Here is a 14,502-nt window from a genome sequence, read left to right as displayed (position 1 = left end):
GTTTGCAGGGAGTGATGAAGTCAGTTGGCTGAACTGTAAAGAGAGTAGTGGGGGTGATGAGAAACCTTTGGAAACCAGTGTAACCTGTGACCCCCTTTTTCTTTTTTCCCCAATTAAAGAATGAGGTACTCTCTAAAAAAAAAAAAAGACACTGGCTCAACTTTAAAAAATTGAGGTAACAATTTGCATGGATCTTTTTGAGGGATTCCAACATAGCCATTATTGAGTAAATCCCAAGAGACTTTTCTAGTTAGACTAACTCAATTACTTTAGTACAATTTTGTCCTCTGAAGCTTAATTAAGGGGAACCAACTTCATTTTAATCGAAAAAGATTTTCTTTTTAATCTATATATTTTTTTTTAATTTTACTTCTATTTTACTCAGAAATGACCATGCAAATTGTTACCTTCATTTTTATTGGTAACTAATTTCACAGTTTTATGATTAAAAAAAAAATCCACACCCAAATGAATTTTAAACAAAACTGCATATTTTGGGAACTCTCTACACTTTATACACCATACACATCTACTAATGTAGAAGATATTTATAGAGACAGTGCCTTCAGACTGGCTTTCAGGCCATCGAGCAGTGTATTCAGTTCTTTTGGGTAGCTGAGGTTGAGTCCATATCCAGGTGTTTCAGAACTTCTGTTCCCTTAATCACGATCATTTGGCTAGCTGATGTTATGGCAGCTCTGGTTACAAAAATCTTCATTAATTGGTAATATCCCAGCCATCCTGGCATGAATGGGTCAGAATAACTGTCAGTGTTTTAAGTGGTCATATTTAAAAACAAGAGTATCATAAAGTAGAGTCTGTCTGAACTTAAGTTTCTTATTTACCTACCAACTGCTCTTTGAAGAGATCCTTCACCCTTATAGCGACCTCTCTCCTTTCCACGCACTCATCCTGTGAGTAAGAAAAAGGTTTATTCAGCCTGGACTTTATCAATTAAAGATATCTAAAAACAAACACTTTTGTTAAAGAGAGGGGAATAAAGTGGATTTAATTTTAAATGAGCAATGCAACATTGTTCCCTTTGGCCAAAGTTCGTCAAACTTAATTTTCATCGCCACAAATATTGTCTCCAGGTTAATAGTGGTGATCCTTCTGAATTCTTTGTTTATCTGTATTAAAGTAGGCTTTTAACCTTAACTTTAACCTCACACAAAAATATCTATCGCTTCAACAACATGCATCAATTTAAAATCTAAATATTTGTAGTAGCCTACATCTGCTACATGTTAAATCATGAATATCAAGGGGCTGTTGCTGACCACACCTTCATCAAAGTAGTGCCAACTTTAATATAGGGCAAAAGTGTACCAACACTGCAGTCGCTGAATTAGCTTAGGACAAACTACAGTTTCAATTTTAGTGTTGTGTAAAATTCAATTCTTGCACCGTGTACTGATACAATTAGCTGATGCGAATAAAACAACGAAAAAATAGTTACTCACCAAGTAACTTAGCCTTATTCCTATTTCTCTCCCTCCCGTCTGTTGCAGGTCTGGCCGCTAAAAAAGTCAGGAGCAAATTCAGTTTTTGTAGCCTGCATTTGAAGGATACTCACTAGATATACAAGTTGCACTAACTTACGCTTTACGAACTAACCCCATGACTCATTTTTTAGAGTGTATGGTCTTTTCAGAGTGCTGTATTGACATCAGTGTCACATGAAAGGTAACTTTCCAGTCTAATGCAAAACAAACTCCGCGCTCATACAGTAGCTATTCTGCCTGACACTTTCAAGGACAGCTGTATCACTCCTGGCCCATAGCAGACAAGGAAAATGACTTTGCTGCAAGTGCCAGCTTTCCTCTCAGCTCTATCAGGAGCAAGTCAAACATAGACTCTCCACTGTGCACCAGCCTTTTATCACATGGATACTGTTTTCATTCTCTTTTTTTGTATGATAATTCTTCAGGTTTTCACATTCACATTTCACGTGAGCTGCGAGCAAATATAATGATTGAAAAAAAACAAAACAAAACAAAACTACAAGGCCATTTTGTTTTGAACGCTTTTGAAGTGACACATTCATCCACGATAAGGAAGCTTCAATCAAAGCTTGAGTGCTTTGAGACACTTGCTGGTAATTTCAAACACTCATCACTTCAATCAATTAATTTTCTGAATGCAGTCACGCACTTTGCTCTCTGTGTTCAACTGACCTCATTTACACATTATGAGTGTACGCGGTAAAGTACGGTGTGGAAGTGGGAAAGTATTCAGACCCCTTCACTTTTTTCACATCCTGTATGTTGCAGTCTTGTGTTAAAGAGGGAGAGTCATCAGTCTACACTCCCCACACTGGCAGTGAAGTGAAAACAGAATTTTACAAATTTTTGCAAACTTATTAAAAAGCAAAAAACTGAAATATCACATTGACCTAAGTATTCAGTGGTTATTTGCTATGACACTTGAATTTTAGCTCAGATTGCTCCGATTTCTTTTGGTCATCTTTGAGATGTTTCTATTGGAGTCCACCTGAGGTAAATTCAGCTGACTGAACACGACTCGGAAATGCACACACCTCTCTATATAAGTTCTCAAAGCTGACAGCTGAAGTATATCAGAGCAAAAACCAAGCCAGGAGGAGGAAGGAACTACCTGCAGAGCTCAGGCACAGGACTGTGTTGAGGCACAGATCTGTGGAAGGCTGGAAAAAAATTCTGCTGTATTGAAGGTTCAAGAGCACAGTGGCCTCCATGGTTCTTGAACAGAAAAAGTGTGGAAAACTGAGCAATCAGCGTAGAAGGGCCTTGCTAAGAGAGGTGACCTTGATTGTGCTCCAGAGATCCGAATGCACCGTATAATGACTGTGTGACATAATTTGAAAATGATGTGTTAAAACACCAAAAATAACTGTTTCTGATCGTCCATTTTGAGCTGTGTAAATTTTCACAGGCAGAGGGATTACTGTATATCACCAGTACATTAACACATAATATTAAAACAGATATATTTAATTGGTAAATTTATTTCTGTACACTTATCCTCATACTTGTTACATCTTTCCTTTTTATATTTAGCCTATAACTAGGCAAATAATTTGGATTAGTTTGGGTCATAACTATGATTTGACACTATGACACTCTGTATATATGTACATTCTTAATTGCAGGATGGCAGATTTTGAATTTTCATAGCTCTTTTAACATTCAAATTTAATTTAATTTTAATTGAAAATGCAGATTCTGTAATCATTTAATGTTCAAAAATATGATATGGTTTGAAAGTTGCTGCTCTTGTTTTGCAGTACATTAAAGCTTTCTACAATAAGACATGGATTGAGCGATATGGGGAGCCCATTGGAGCAGAGACAGCCACCCTCCTCTGGTCCATCACAGTGTCCATATTCGCCATTGGAGGCCTTTTCGGAGCACTGTCTGTCTCTTTTATCATCAAAGTACTTGGAAGGTGAGTTGCCTCATGTGTGCTCATAATAATAACGTATAGCACTGCAGTGTGCTGGTCCTGGACCCATATCATGAAATGAGAATAGTGGGTTCAGTCAGAAAACTGTGGGTTTCACACAGGCTTTCAGATTTAATGAAGCTGGCTCACGTGTAGCAGGGGCACATTACAATGGTGACGTTGCTATGGCTCAGTTTCAGTTCACAGGATTGGATCAAAATGTGCAGGCATAAAGAACCTGCCCAATAACCGATCAACTGATTGGAGAAATTGAGTCATTATTCTATAGGATCCCGACATGGGCCAAAGCACTGCACCTGAAATACAGTGATGACAAATAAAGAGGACGGACAATTAATTTACTTTCCATTTAAGTTCAGAATACAATAAGAAACATTTATAACAAACAGCATGAAGCTCGTTGACCAGAAAATAATGAATGATATTTATCAATCCATAAGTAAGTTGTCATCTCTTGATTTGCCAGCAGAAACAATTTTACATTTTAAAATGATATAGAATTGAAATATAAAAAAAAAATAAAAATACAACAGTTTGTTCATTTTGAGATGTACATATGTAGTAATCCATTACTTGTTTTGTACTCACTCTAAAGCTGGAGTCAGAAAATAGAGGTCCTGGGGCCAAATTGGCCCTCATGGTCAGGCAAAACTAGGCTTGTCTGTATTTATTTAATGGGATGATCACCACCATTTTTTTTTTAGTAGTCTATGCCAAATTGTCCTGCATTACAATTTTCCTGCAACTTTTGGTCCCTCTACTTTCCATCCCAGTATATGACATACTATAAAGTACATACATTTTTTATTGCCTGGCTGAAAGCTCAGTGCTCCCTCTCTTCGAGCTTTTTTTTCCTTTTTTCTATGTCAGGCTCTCGGCTCTCACCTTCTTTTATTACCCTCCGTACCTTATACACTTTCTTTCTCCTTTCACTGACAGTCCCTTTAAATCACTGTCTGTGTCTGACAACTCAGTGCAGGAAATTGAGGAATTCACAGTGTACATGGGAAAATGCCATCACACAGAACAGGAAAAGGCACAATGACTTTTCTCAAGGGATTCTGTAATCTGGTTTAATACGACAACCCTGTAACACATAATACAGTACCTCTGTTCAGTATCAGTTGAGACTGTCAGACAGGTGTTGATTCAACTGCCTGACTGAACATTATATTTGAGGCAGTATTCACGGTCTTGGATGTGAAAATAAACAGGATACAATCAAATGTTCCATCAGTTTACCTAAATTATTGATCTGAATTTTTCTAAATGATTTGTTTAAATGATTTAATAAACCATTTAGAAATTATTTTTCTCCTTGCCTCCTGGGGTCTCCTTCAAACTAAAATTCACATAGACTGGCTTAGAGACAGATGTGGTGACATGACTGTCTGAGGCATGGTCCTGTTCTAGAAACACTGATTTGGACTGTGCATGGTCATTTCTTGTTGTATGTGGGCTGAGTTAAAGTGGCCAATTTGGGCCGTCACTGTGCCAAACCTTATTTACTATGTTGGTCTGTTTTTTTGTTGATTTCTTTTGGCTGGACTGCAACAAAGGGGTCCAATGCACTGCAACTTAAGAAAACACATGCAAATAGACAAAACACAAGCAAAATCAGAAAACATCTTCACTGATTTGACAACACATGCACTGCAAAAACATACAACACAATCAAATCCAGAAATGCGCAGCAAGTAGGACAGACGACAACAAAAGTGTTTCCATGGGGGAAAAAAAAGTTATGTTGGCAACACTGTCAATTCATTGACAATTTGTATATAATGCAAGACATATCATGAGCGAAACATGCAGTCTACGCCATGACTGCGTATTCCCACTTTGGAACTGCAGTGAACCAATGACAGTCTCATAAAAATGGATTCAGACAGCCAGGATTTCATATGTCATATAACCTAAGGAAACAATCCTGTCAACTTGTGGGGACCTTGTCAGTACAGAAAGCAAAAGTTTGCATTAGCGCAATCACTCACACTGTGTCAACCAAGGAAATAAGTAAGTGTTAATGTGCTTCCAGCCCTTGTTTTCCATTTTTTTCACTTTTTATGTGGGGAAACCACATTGAACAAAATATAATCATAACAGAGTATTTTCACATAGTTGAGAACATGTATGGAGAGAAACTTTATGCATATGCACTTAATGACACTTGTGATCAGTTAGCGTGTTGTGCTCATTATATATGAAGAACTAGAACTACCCTTCACTTTTCTTACCAACTGCTGTAGTGGACCCAGTGTGACACTCATTCGTTGTTTTCTCCATCCAAACCCTCATCTTACCTAAATGCTTGGTGTTTAAGACAGCTGGTCTTATAAAGTACCACAGTAATGACTGTTGATATGAATGGAGAGCTTTCTTACTTTGGCTTTTATCTCCTACTTACCACACATAAGGAGGTATCATATTGCCTTGTATCTTTTGGGAATATGGCCCAGAATTATTTCTATTTTTATATGTTACAGTCACTCATACATTGTCTACATGGAGAAAAATGTTTGGGGTAGTTTGCTTCAGACTGAGTGACAGTGGTTTGACAACTTATTCTGCACTGTGAGATTCAGTCTGGCAGCCAGTGTGATGAGTTTTGTCAGGTTTCAGCCTAGCTGTGTTGTGTCACTGCCCTGGTGCAAGACTGCAGAGCTGTACGTCCTTCTGCCCTCCCCAGGGACAGACCCTGGCACAGGGACCTCAGTGCTCTGAAATAATATACATTCAAACGAATTCATTATCCATTAATGATGAGGATGTCACTCTCTGAGCGGGGAAAGACTTATGAAGCTTTCATTCAGAGTCATTTGAGAAAATGAAGATGCCCTTAAGATTCACCTTGGATTTCACAGGTGGCAATCCTCACTATGTTGATTAGGCTGAAACGTATTATTCATTCTCCCTCCACATTCTCTGCTCGACATCTATGGACCAGCTGCTACTTTTGCACAATGTCCTGGAAAGGTTGAAATTCAGATGTCAGGGAGAAGAGTTGAATATATATTAGCAGATAAGGGCACATGGAGCAATCTAAAAGAGACGTACTTCAAAGAGCGACCAAGTGGTTCGTTAAAAGTTTGCCAGTGAAGTTAAGGAAATGTTTTTTTTTTTCTTTTTAAATCATGATGTCTGAATATTTCAGCACAGAGACATTCTTTGTGATAAAGATATCATATGTTTGAGCTTTGTTAGATTTATACACAGTAAAGAGAAAAAACAATGGAGATTATGATGCTACTGCTGTCGTGTCTGTGAGTGGATCTGATATACATTGAAGTGCTCCCTTTGGCAGGGTTGAGTGAGGAAGCCTTCAACTCAGATCAGACCCTGACAGCTCTTGAGACAATCTCAAGTGTGTAGGAGTTGACCTCAGTGCAAAAAGAGAAGAACGATCACACAACAACACTGCTGCTAAAAACCGAACCAAACCAAAATCGACCAGAAAAAACACATTTTCCATCGACCTTTGGCATTATAAATAATAAAAACTCCTCTGTTTCCGACACAAGAATCTTCCAACAAATACAAATTTTTACTTTCATCACCAACAGACCAATCACATCTTAGCAAATGCCAGGATACTGAAGTTAAACTGATATATTTACCATTAACCTGGTACATAATTTACCAGTGGTTCTTCATGTTCTGGTATTGGTACTGGTATCTGGTATTCTGGTATTTACACTTTGCTGGCTGTTTGGGGGCAACATCCTTTTAATAAATTGACAAATGTGTGATGTTATGAGCATGTGAGCGCTGCCTGAACACACCATTAGTTTTAGTCTCATATGAGGAGAGGAGGCCCAGATTCAGCCCTGGCCTTGAGGTTCTTTGAAGCAACCATGCTAATAGGCTGCGTTCCTTGCTGTGACGATGGTGATATTTGAAGCCATGAATGCCACTCTCTGTTTTGTATATTGTATATTGTTGTATATTAAAGCTCTTAAGACAACTCTCACCTCTGCTAGTTCTTGTTCAAAACACCTTGTCGAAATGCTTCAAAAGTTACATGAGCTGGCTGTGATTTCTTGTGATAAATCGTTATTATGACGAACTGAATTTAAGTAAACCTTTAAACGTTTTATGGATGAGAACTTGCATAAGATTTGTGAATGATAATTTTCAACTGTGTTTAAATAGCAGATGTTCTCTACTCTTGCAGCATTTTCCATCCATATTCTTTTTTTGACTGTAGAAAGGGAACCTTGCTGGTGAACAACAGCTTTGCTGTAATAGCTGCACTGCTGCTCTCCCTGGGTGAGAAGGCAAAATCCTTTGAGATGCTCATCATTGGCCGGCTCATAATGGGGGTGGACTCCGGTAAGCATTTATTTACTCACAGCTTATGAAGCAGTTTTCAAAGGCTGCTGTGGAACAAACTACTACATTGTACCAACATCAAAGAAATCCTTTTAATTGTGTAACATCATATTGGACTGGATCGGATCAAAGTTTAATCTCAACCTATACAGAGAAACTTACCTGTATTCAAACATGTGAGATGTGGGTGCTGAACATTGTCCTTTCACTCCACTGAGTGCCCCATGATTAAGTTCCCAAAGCTTAGATATGAAGTCATCAACAATGACGTCCACTTGAGCTGCTGAACACCACCTCAGAGAAAAATGCTCACATTTTATTTGCAGCTTCAAGTGAGATTGAAATGTCTGCAGTTTTATTTCAAAAGTGGTTTGTTAAGCTAATCTGAATTAAAAAAAAATGACAGTGCAAATCATATAGATTAATAGGCTTTTGGTGTAACTCTACCCACAAGGAAAAGAGAAATCTACTGGAATCGGCAGAGATCAAGGATAACTTAGCTGTCAGACCTGAATACACTGATGATCAGTAAACAAGAAGACTTTGATTACAGGTGCCACTTTCTCTTCTGGCTGCACATCTTCAATCAAAGAGGAAGAGCGCAACATCAGTGCTCATTCATCCCTGTCATTTGTGGGTTATGTTGCCTGCAGACACAAATTTTAGGGAGATGAAACTGCAGGTTAAGTTTCATAAAGTAAAGAAGTCGTGATTATTTGTGGTGCCTGAACCTTCAGGCAAATTTGACGTCTTAATATCTATGTATAACTCAGTTTTGGTAATTACCCCTCATTACATGTGCTTAACTCAGAATATACCTCAGTGACTCATACACACATACACAGCAGAGCACAATCACTTGCGTACAATGTCTAAACCGCATTATCGGTGTTGACCGTTTCTAATGCACAGGTCATCTTTCCAAGTAACCATGGTGATGCCTCAGAAGTTCATGGCAGTTTAGCAGTTGTCAAATAATGCTGGAGGTTGAATATCATCAGTGTAGGTGTTAGGCTCGTGGTTTTTCTGTGCTTTAGCTTCTTCATTTGACTAAGTAGCTAATGCATCATTTTAATGTATTGTTATTTCCTGACAGGTATAGCTCTCAGTGCCCTCCCCATGTACCTGGGAGAAATTTCCCCAAGACACATCAGGGGGTCCATTGGCCAGTTCAACTCCATCCTGATCTGCTTGGGGGTGTTCACAGGACAAGTGCTGGGACTGCCCGAGCTGCTGGGCCAGGTCAGTGAGTCTAGAGTTATAGTTGGTGCAATTTCTCTACTATAACTGGAGTTAGAAAATCCAAATTTAGATTACAAATTGGACCTAATATGAGGCATGCAAGACACAACCCCCACAGAAACCTCCATAGTTTTTCCTTCACTTTTTGTGGAGAAGATTTATTGACTTTGTATGTCTGGAGAGAATTTATAGATTTTTTCTTTTGACCTTAATAAAGTCTAAGTTTGTTTTGGGGCTAACATCCAGCAATCACACAAGAACTACAATTTAAACTGCATTTCAACTCTGCCTTCAGCATTCAGCTTTTGTGAATGCTGTCGGTATGTTATTTGTACTGACTTAACATTACATGTTGAATTTAAAGCTACTCCCAGTCAAATGTGAACCCATCAAGACTGAAGTGCACTCCTTTAGCTGCACTAGACACGTGTTGTTGCCCAAGACGCTTGTCACATGTTCCAGCCTACACTACAAAGACACGACAAACATACACTTGAGGGAAAAGAATAAGATATTTAATCTCCAGTTGTACCTCCAGATTGTTTTCTTCTTCAATAATACAAAATATGAATACAAATGAAGAATAATCAGAAACAAGAACGAACCATAGTAGGATAACAGGTTATTTATCTTTGGCAGAAGATGTGTTAAACAGTAATGACACTGAAAATAATGCTTTTGCAGCTGTCTAGCAAATGAAAAATTCACCTTCTTGCACACTGCATCCCCTCTTTAAAGTGAGTGTTACACTGCTCCATTGTAGTCAAGAGTAACAATCACGGCACAGTTATTTTATTCAAAAGAAATGCCAAAAGTGGTTCACACACTGAAGAGCTGTATTGCATCACTAAACAGTGAAAGATTCAAGGTTCAGCCTGTGTAGATTCATCTCATTCATTCGGTGTCAAATCAAAATGAAACCATGACATGATGACCACATACATTTTTGAAGGAGTTCATTATTGGCCAGACTGCAGGGGAGCCCATTGCATTTTAATCTTTGAGTGTCAAACTTGGAAGTCACATGAGAGTTGAAATAAAACAACATCCTACACATACACAACATAGAGAAGGAACTGTGGTCTTCACCTATTTGGAGGAATATGGGTGCAATTTAAAGGCCAAACTGTTCACATCTTAGACCAATTCACACTTTAATTCTTTTGACACTGGTGACTCTTGCATGTCTAGCATGTGAATTTATGAACGACCTCAGCGGCTCCCGTGTGACATCAAGGTATGAATTAACCAGGAAGGTTTAAAGGCCAAGGAGTTTCCGTTAGTCAGTAGAGTTGATGAAGCCTCATGGGTGAGTGACATGAGCTCTTCAGCTCGACAGCAGATACAGACCAGTGGATCGTTTCATTTCAACCTGACATTCAAGCTCTACTGTTCACACATACTAATTTGTCATCCTGTGTTTGCTGGACAAATTAATAGTGCAGGCCATCTGACAACACTTTGCCCCTCAGCGACATGTCTTCCTCAGTCACTTGAGTAATGAAGTCATGTTTGTACCTTGCGCAGTGTTTGATTGGTTCTATCTGTCCCGTGTCTCAGTAGGGTATCGGCAAGAATTCTCAATCACACATTGTTTACCCTAGAGGAGACGATATCCAACCCCCCACCGCCCTTAACCTTAATGCCCTCCTTACATAAGTTTAGCCATGTTGCCTCGGCCTACTGTGAGGCATGTTTCATGATGATCATGAATCCCCATCTATACAACTGATTATTCATGTGCGCAACTTTCAGTTTATCTTTTCTGGCTGAAAACAGACATTAGCCCAAGGCATGTACACTTTGAAACCCAAATTCAGTTGTGTAATGTGAACAGAAAGCCAATGATATAACACGCTCCACTCCTGGCACATTCTGTTGACTTAAGCTCACTGCTTACTGCTGGCACTGTACTAAAAAATTAATGACTGAATGCAATTCCTCTGAACTGATCTCCCAAATTTTAAGCATGTGATTATATCCTTTGGCATGAATTACCGTCTATTATGTAAGTGTGACCCTCTGTTGCTGTTCTTCTGGGGCTATAGGCCAAATGTATATATTACTATTAGGTTTAGGTTTCAGTACAAATACTGTTTGTACTACTGCACCACATTAGTACTGACAGCTAAATATCCCTGTCAAATTAAATTATGAATAGTTGATACATCTGCCTAATTGCTTTTACTGACATAAATTCAGGACTTTTAATCACTCTGACTGTAAAACAAGGGGAAGCTGGTACAGATCTGCGCAGATACAAATTTTACAGAATAGATAAATAAATGACAAAATCAGAAAATGCTAACATATTACGCAAAGCCATTTATCATCTGTTAAGCACAAGTGAGACCGGTGGTGGACAGCCCCGTGAAGCGCCAGGACATTTCCCGTCGGCCTGAGGGTTGTTTGGTCCAACTTGACCAGTGATCATATAACAAACAGGAAGGAGATCTTGCCCTCTTGCATCTCCTCACCTGTGTGTGACGGCTACCCTGCTGAACTGCTTTGGCTCGCAGTGTGTGGCCGCCAGCCCTTTCTTTTTACATTGAGTTTGCCTTCGTCAATAATGATAATCCTCCATTGTTGATGAGCAGCCAGAGAGAGCGAGAGAGAGAGAGAGCTCTGGAAAACTACTGCCCTCCGCTTAATGTTTTATTTACTTGTTGACATATTTACAGCCTACATAGGGTTTCTGCTATGAGTTATATAGTCCACATGTAGCCTCCATTTTCTTCTGTAATATGCAATTGCTAAAAAAACATATTCATAATTCAACATATTTTTCTCATATTTGTTGGTCAGTCAACTTTTGGAATTTTTTAATCTGGATAACTTTCCTCCCTGGTGAACATAGTGGCACAATTTATAAATAGTCTGGTACACAGGGTTGGCCTACAAAATTAGCGTGAAGATGGCATGAATTACAGACCAAAATTAAATACATGTAGCGACACTGGGCAGCTTCATTCTGTCAGACATGTAACCGCCCCCTCGCTGCCTGCTTTTAATCTAATGGGGTGCTGTTTGCCTGTCATCACCCTCGACTGGAAAAAATGGTGGAGAGATACATCATTGCTGTCACGCACATAGCACATTAATACAACATTAATCAGTCCGTGTAATGCACTATTTAAATTAGCATTCCCAACAAACATCAGGATATGTTTTGATGGATGATTTTCCTTGAGTTTTGTCACCAAATTAAGTTGAAATTATCGGTGCTGTACAGTAGCTTCAGATGTGACAAACTAATAACTGCTTACTGAAACATGCATTAGCATTTTATCATAGAATGACTAATAGTCAAATAATACATTTAAAATCTATTCTTGACTCTTCTTCTTGACTGTGTATTGGTGTGTGAGGTGACTGTGATTCATAAATGTGTGCCGGCACATCAATCACAGCAGCAGCAGCAGCAGCAGCAGCAGCAGCTTCTACTACTACCTACTGAGGCAAGACGGGCAAGACGGGAGTGTGCAGCGTCTGGAATTATTGTATACTGTAGGCTAATTGTTTGCACACAATAACATACTTCAAAGCCACATTCAACTAGACCGCAGCCACATCCTGTTTTGTTTGGAGCTTATCCTTCCTGCTTTAACATATGTGCAGAATACATTGCATTTGCTTTCAGTCCAACAATGATGATGTGAGAGTGGCAAACATATTTCATAGCCTAGTGAATTTTGGATGAAGCTCTCATTTTCCATAATTTCTATAGGCCCATGCATATCCTGCATGAAGGCTTGAGTACTGTTGTGCTTAATCTGCCTTCTGTTTGCTTCCTGATGTCTTTTCCATGGTTTTCCTTTTTAGTGGAAAAGAAAAATATTATGAAACCACTTGACTTTGATGCCTGACTTGTGAATTAGTACTATAGGAAGTAAATCCATCACTATTCTTCCCTAAATCTACATTTTCACTTTTACTTTCAACTTGTGAAAGTAAATACAGTAGTATAGTGTTTGGATTGTGAATCCCCTCATTCATGATGTTACTTTCAGAGAATTTTCTCATGTTTTTAATTTTGCTCTTTGTCACTTTGCACTGACATTTACACAAAAGCATAGTGTCAGAGTGTCGAGAAAAGCAGATACTCATTTTTAATTTATGAGTATTGGTTTGTTCCATCCATCACTTTTACCTGCAGACCACCTTTATAAATATCATATGGAGCCGTATATCTTCATGCAGCCATTGTTATGTATTCACATCACCTCTGTGACACCTTGTCCTTGGCATTTGATAAGAGATATGTGACATATCTGATGATAATGCCACTGTGGTCTTTACTGGCCTTTGGTTATGAGGCTCACACATTGAAATACATAGGAGGCTTCTGTTAATATGAGCCGGTCTAAGATGTCAAATGATGCAAAATGGTGATAAGCTTTGACAAATGATAATTACTCTTCATGCTTAGCCACTGACCTTGTCCCAGTTGGGAAACGTGTTTATTCCAGCATTCCAGCAGGAACAGGCTTTTAGCCAGTCTGTCACTGAACTCCCCTGATACTCTGAAGTCATCAGCATGCCTTAAACACAGTGAGGTTACATTCAGTGGCCTCAATGGGCCCTTACCAGACTCTATATCCTCCATCACACCTAACTATGGCTTCAGAGGGTTGTTTGTTATATGTAGGGATGTAGTGCAATTCATTTAAGACAGTAATGTAAATCATTTTGTCACACTGGGGATCAGACTCCAGAGTACTGTGGTACTGAATGACTGTGATATTTGCCTGTAGGTACGGTGTGTGTGTACTGTGTGTGTGTGTTCTCAGCTGTTTACGGTTCAGCAGTACAGTACACAGTATTATATACTGTAATCCACTCACCAGAAACAACCAACACCACATGATTAGTTGAGCTGATTTGAACAGTTTTTGGAATATATTTTCTGACTTGCTCTGTGGCTCTATACAGTTCCTGTAATTGAATATTAAAGTTTTAGCTCACCTGATACAAAAAACCATATGAAACCTTTGGTCACATTTCCTGTAAGTAAGTTAACACACTATGTTGCCCATCCTGTGAAGTGTAAATCTCACGTGGAATACCAATTCCCCCAAAATATAAGGCAGACTGCTTTCATGTTTTAAGAGTGGGACTGCAAGAACCAACTGTCAAGCCGTTCTTCAAAGAGAGTTTCAGAGAAAGAGGCTTAGAGAGAAGGTGACACTCATTACAAACAGCTATAGGCAGAGGGATGATGGGCTTTTCTTCTGATCCTGGTATTCCACAGGCTGAGATTCTGGTGATGTGAGGTTTTTACTAACAAGATTTTCATTTTGTGAGAATGAAATGTAGAAATGCTGTATTTATGTTATTCACAGACATACAATAACTCCAAATACGTTTTTTATCGCTCGGGTAATGGGCAGACTAATGGGAACCATTTTTATGCTTTTAGGAATTTAATAATTTCACAATAATCTCATAATGATTTAATTTAAAGGCCAATTAAATCTCACTTCC

The 14,502-nt window shown here is 38.8% G+C and overlaps 1 protein-coding gene across 5 annotated transcripts in view; it reads left to right on the top strand.

Annotated features, from left to right (window-relative positions):
• Positions 1-14,502, top strand: part of slc2a9l2 (solute carrier family 2 member 9, like 2) — a 109,169-nt gene that overhangs the window by 16,523 nt on the left and 78,144 nt on the right. For all 5 annotated transcript variants that reach the window (XM_071494403.1, XM_071494400.1, XM_071494401.1 and 2 more), the window contains 3 exons: positions 3,266-3,426; positions 7,652-7,776; positions 8,873-9,018. In XM_071494403.1, the coding sequence (XP_071350504.1) occupies positions 3,266-3,426; positions 7,652-7,776; positions 8,873-9,018 (432 nt within the window). The remainder of the gene's footprint in view (positions 1-3,265; positions 3,427-7,651; positions 7,777-8,872; positions 9,019-14,502) is intronic.

The sequence above is a fragment of the Trachinotus anak genome, unplaced genomic scaffold (assembly GCF_046630095.1).
Source record: "Trachinotus anak isolate AG129_WGS33_773 ecotype Australia unplaced genomic scaffold, CSIRO_AGI_Tana_v1 ptg000013l, whole genome shotgun sequence".
Classification (NCBI taxonomy): Eukaryota; Metazoa; Chordata; class Actinopteri; order Carangiformes; family Carangidae; genus Trachinotus; species Trachinotus anak.
The sequence above is the reverse complement of the archived record's forward strand: the minus strand, read 5'-3'. Positions and strand labels throughout refer to the sequence as shown.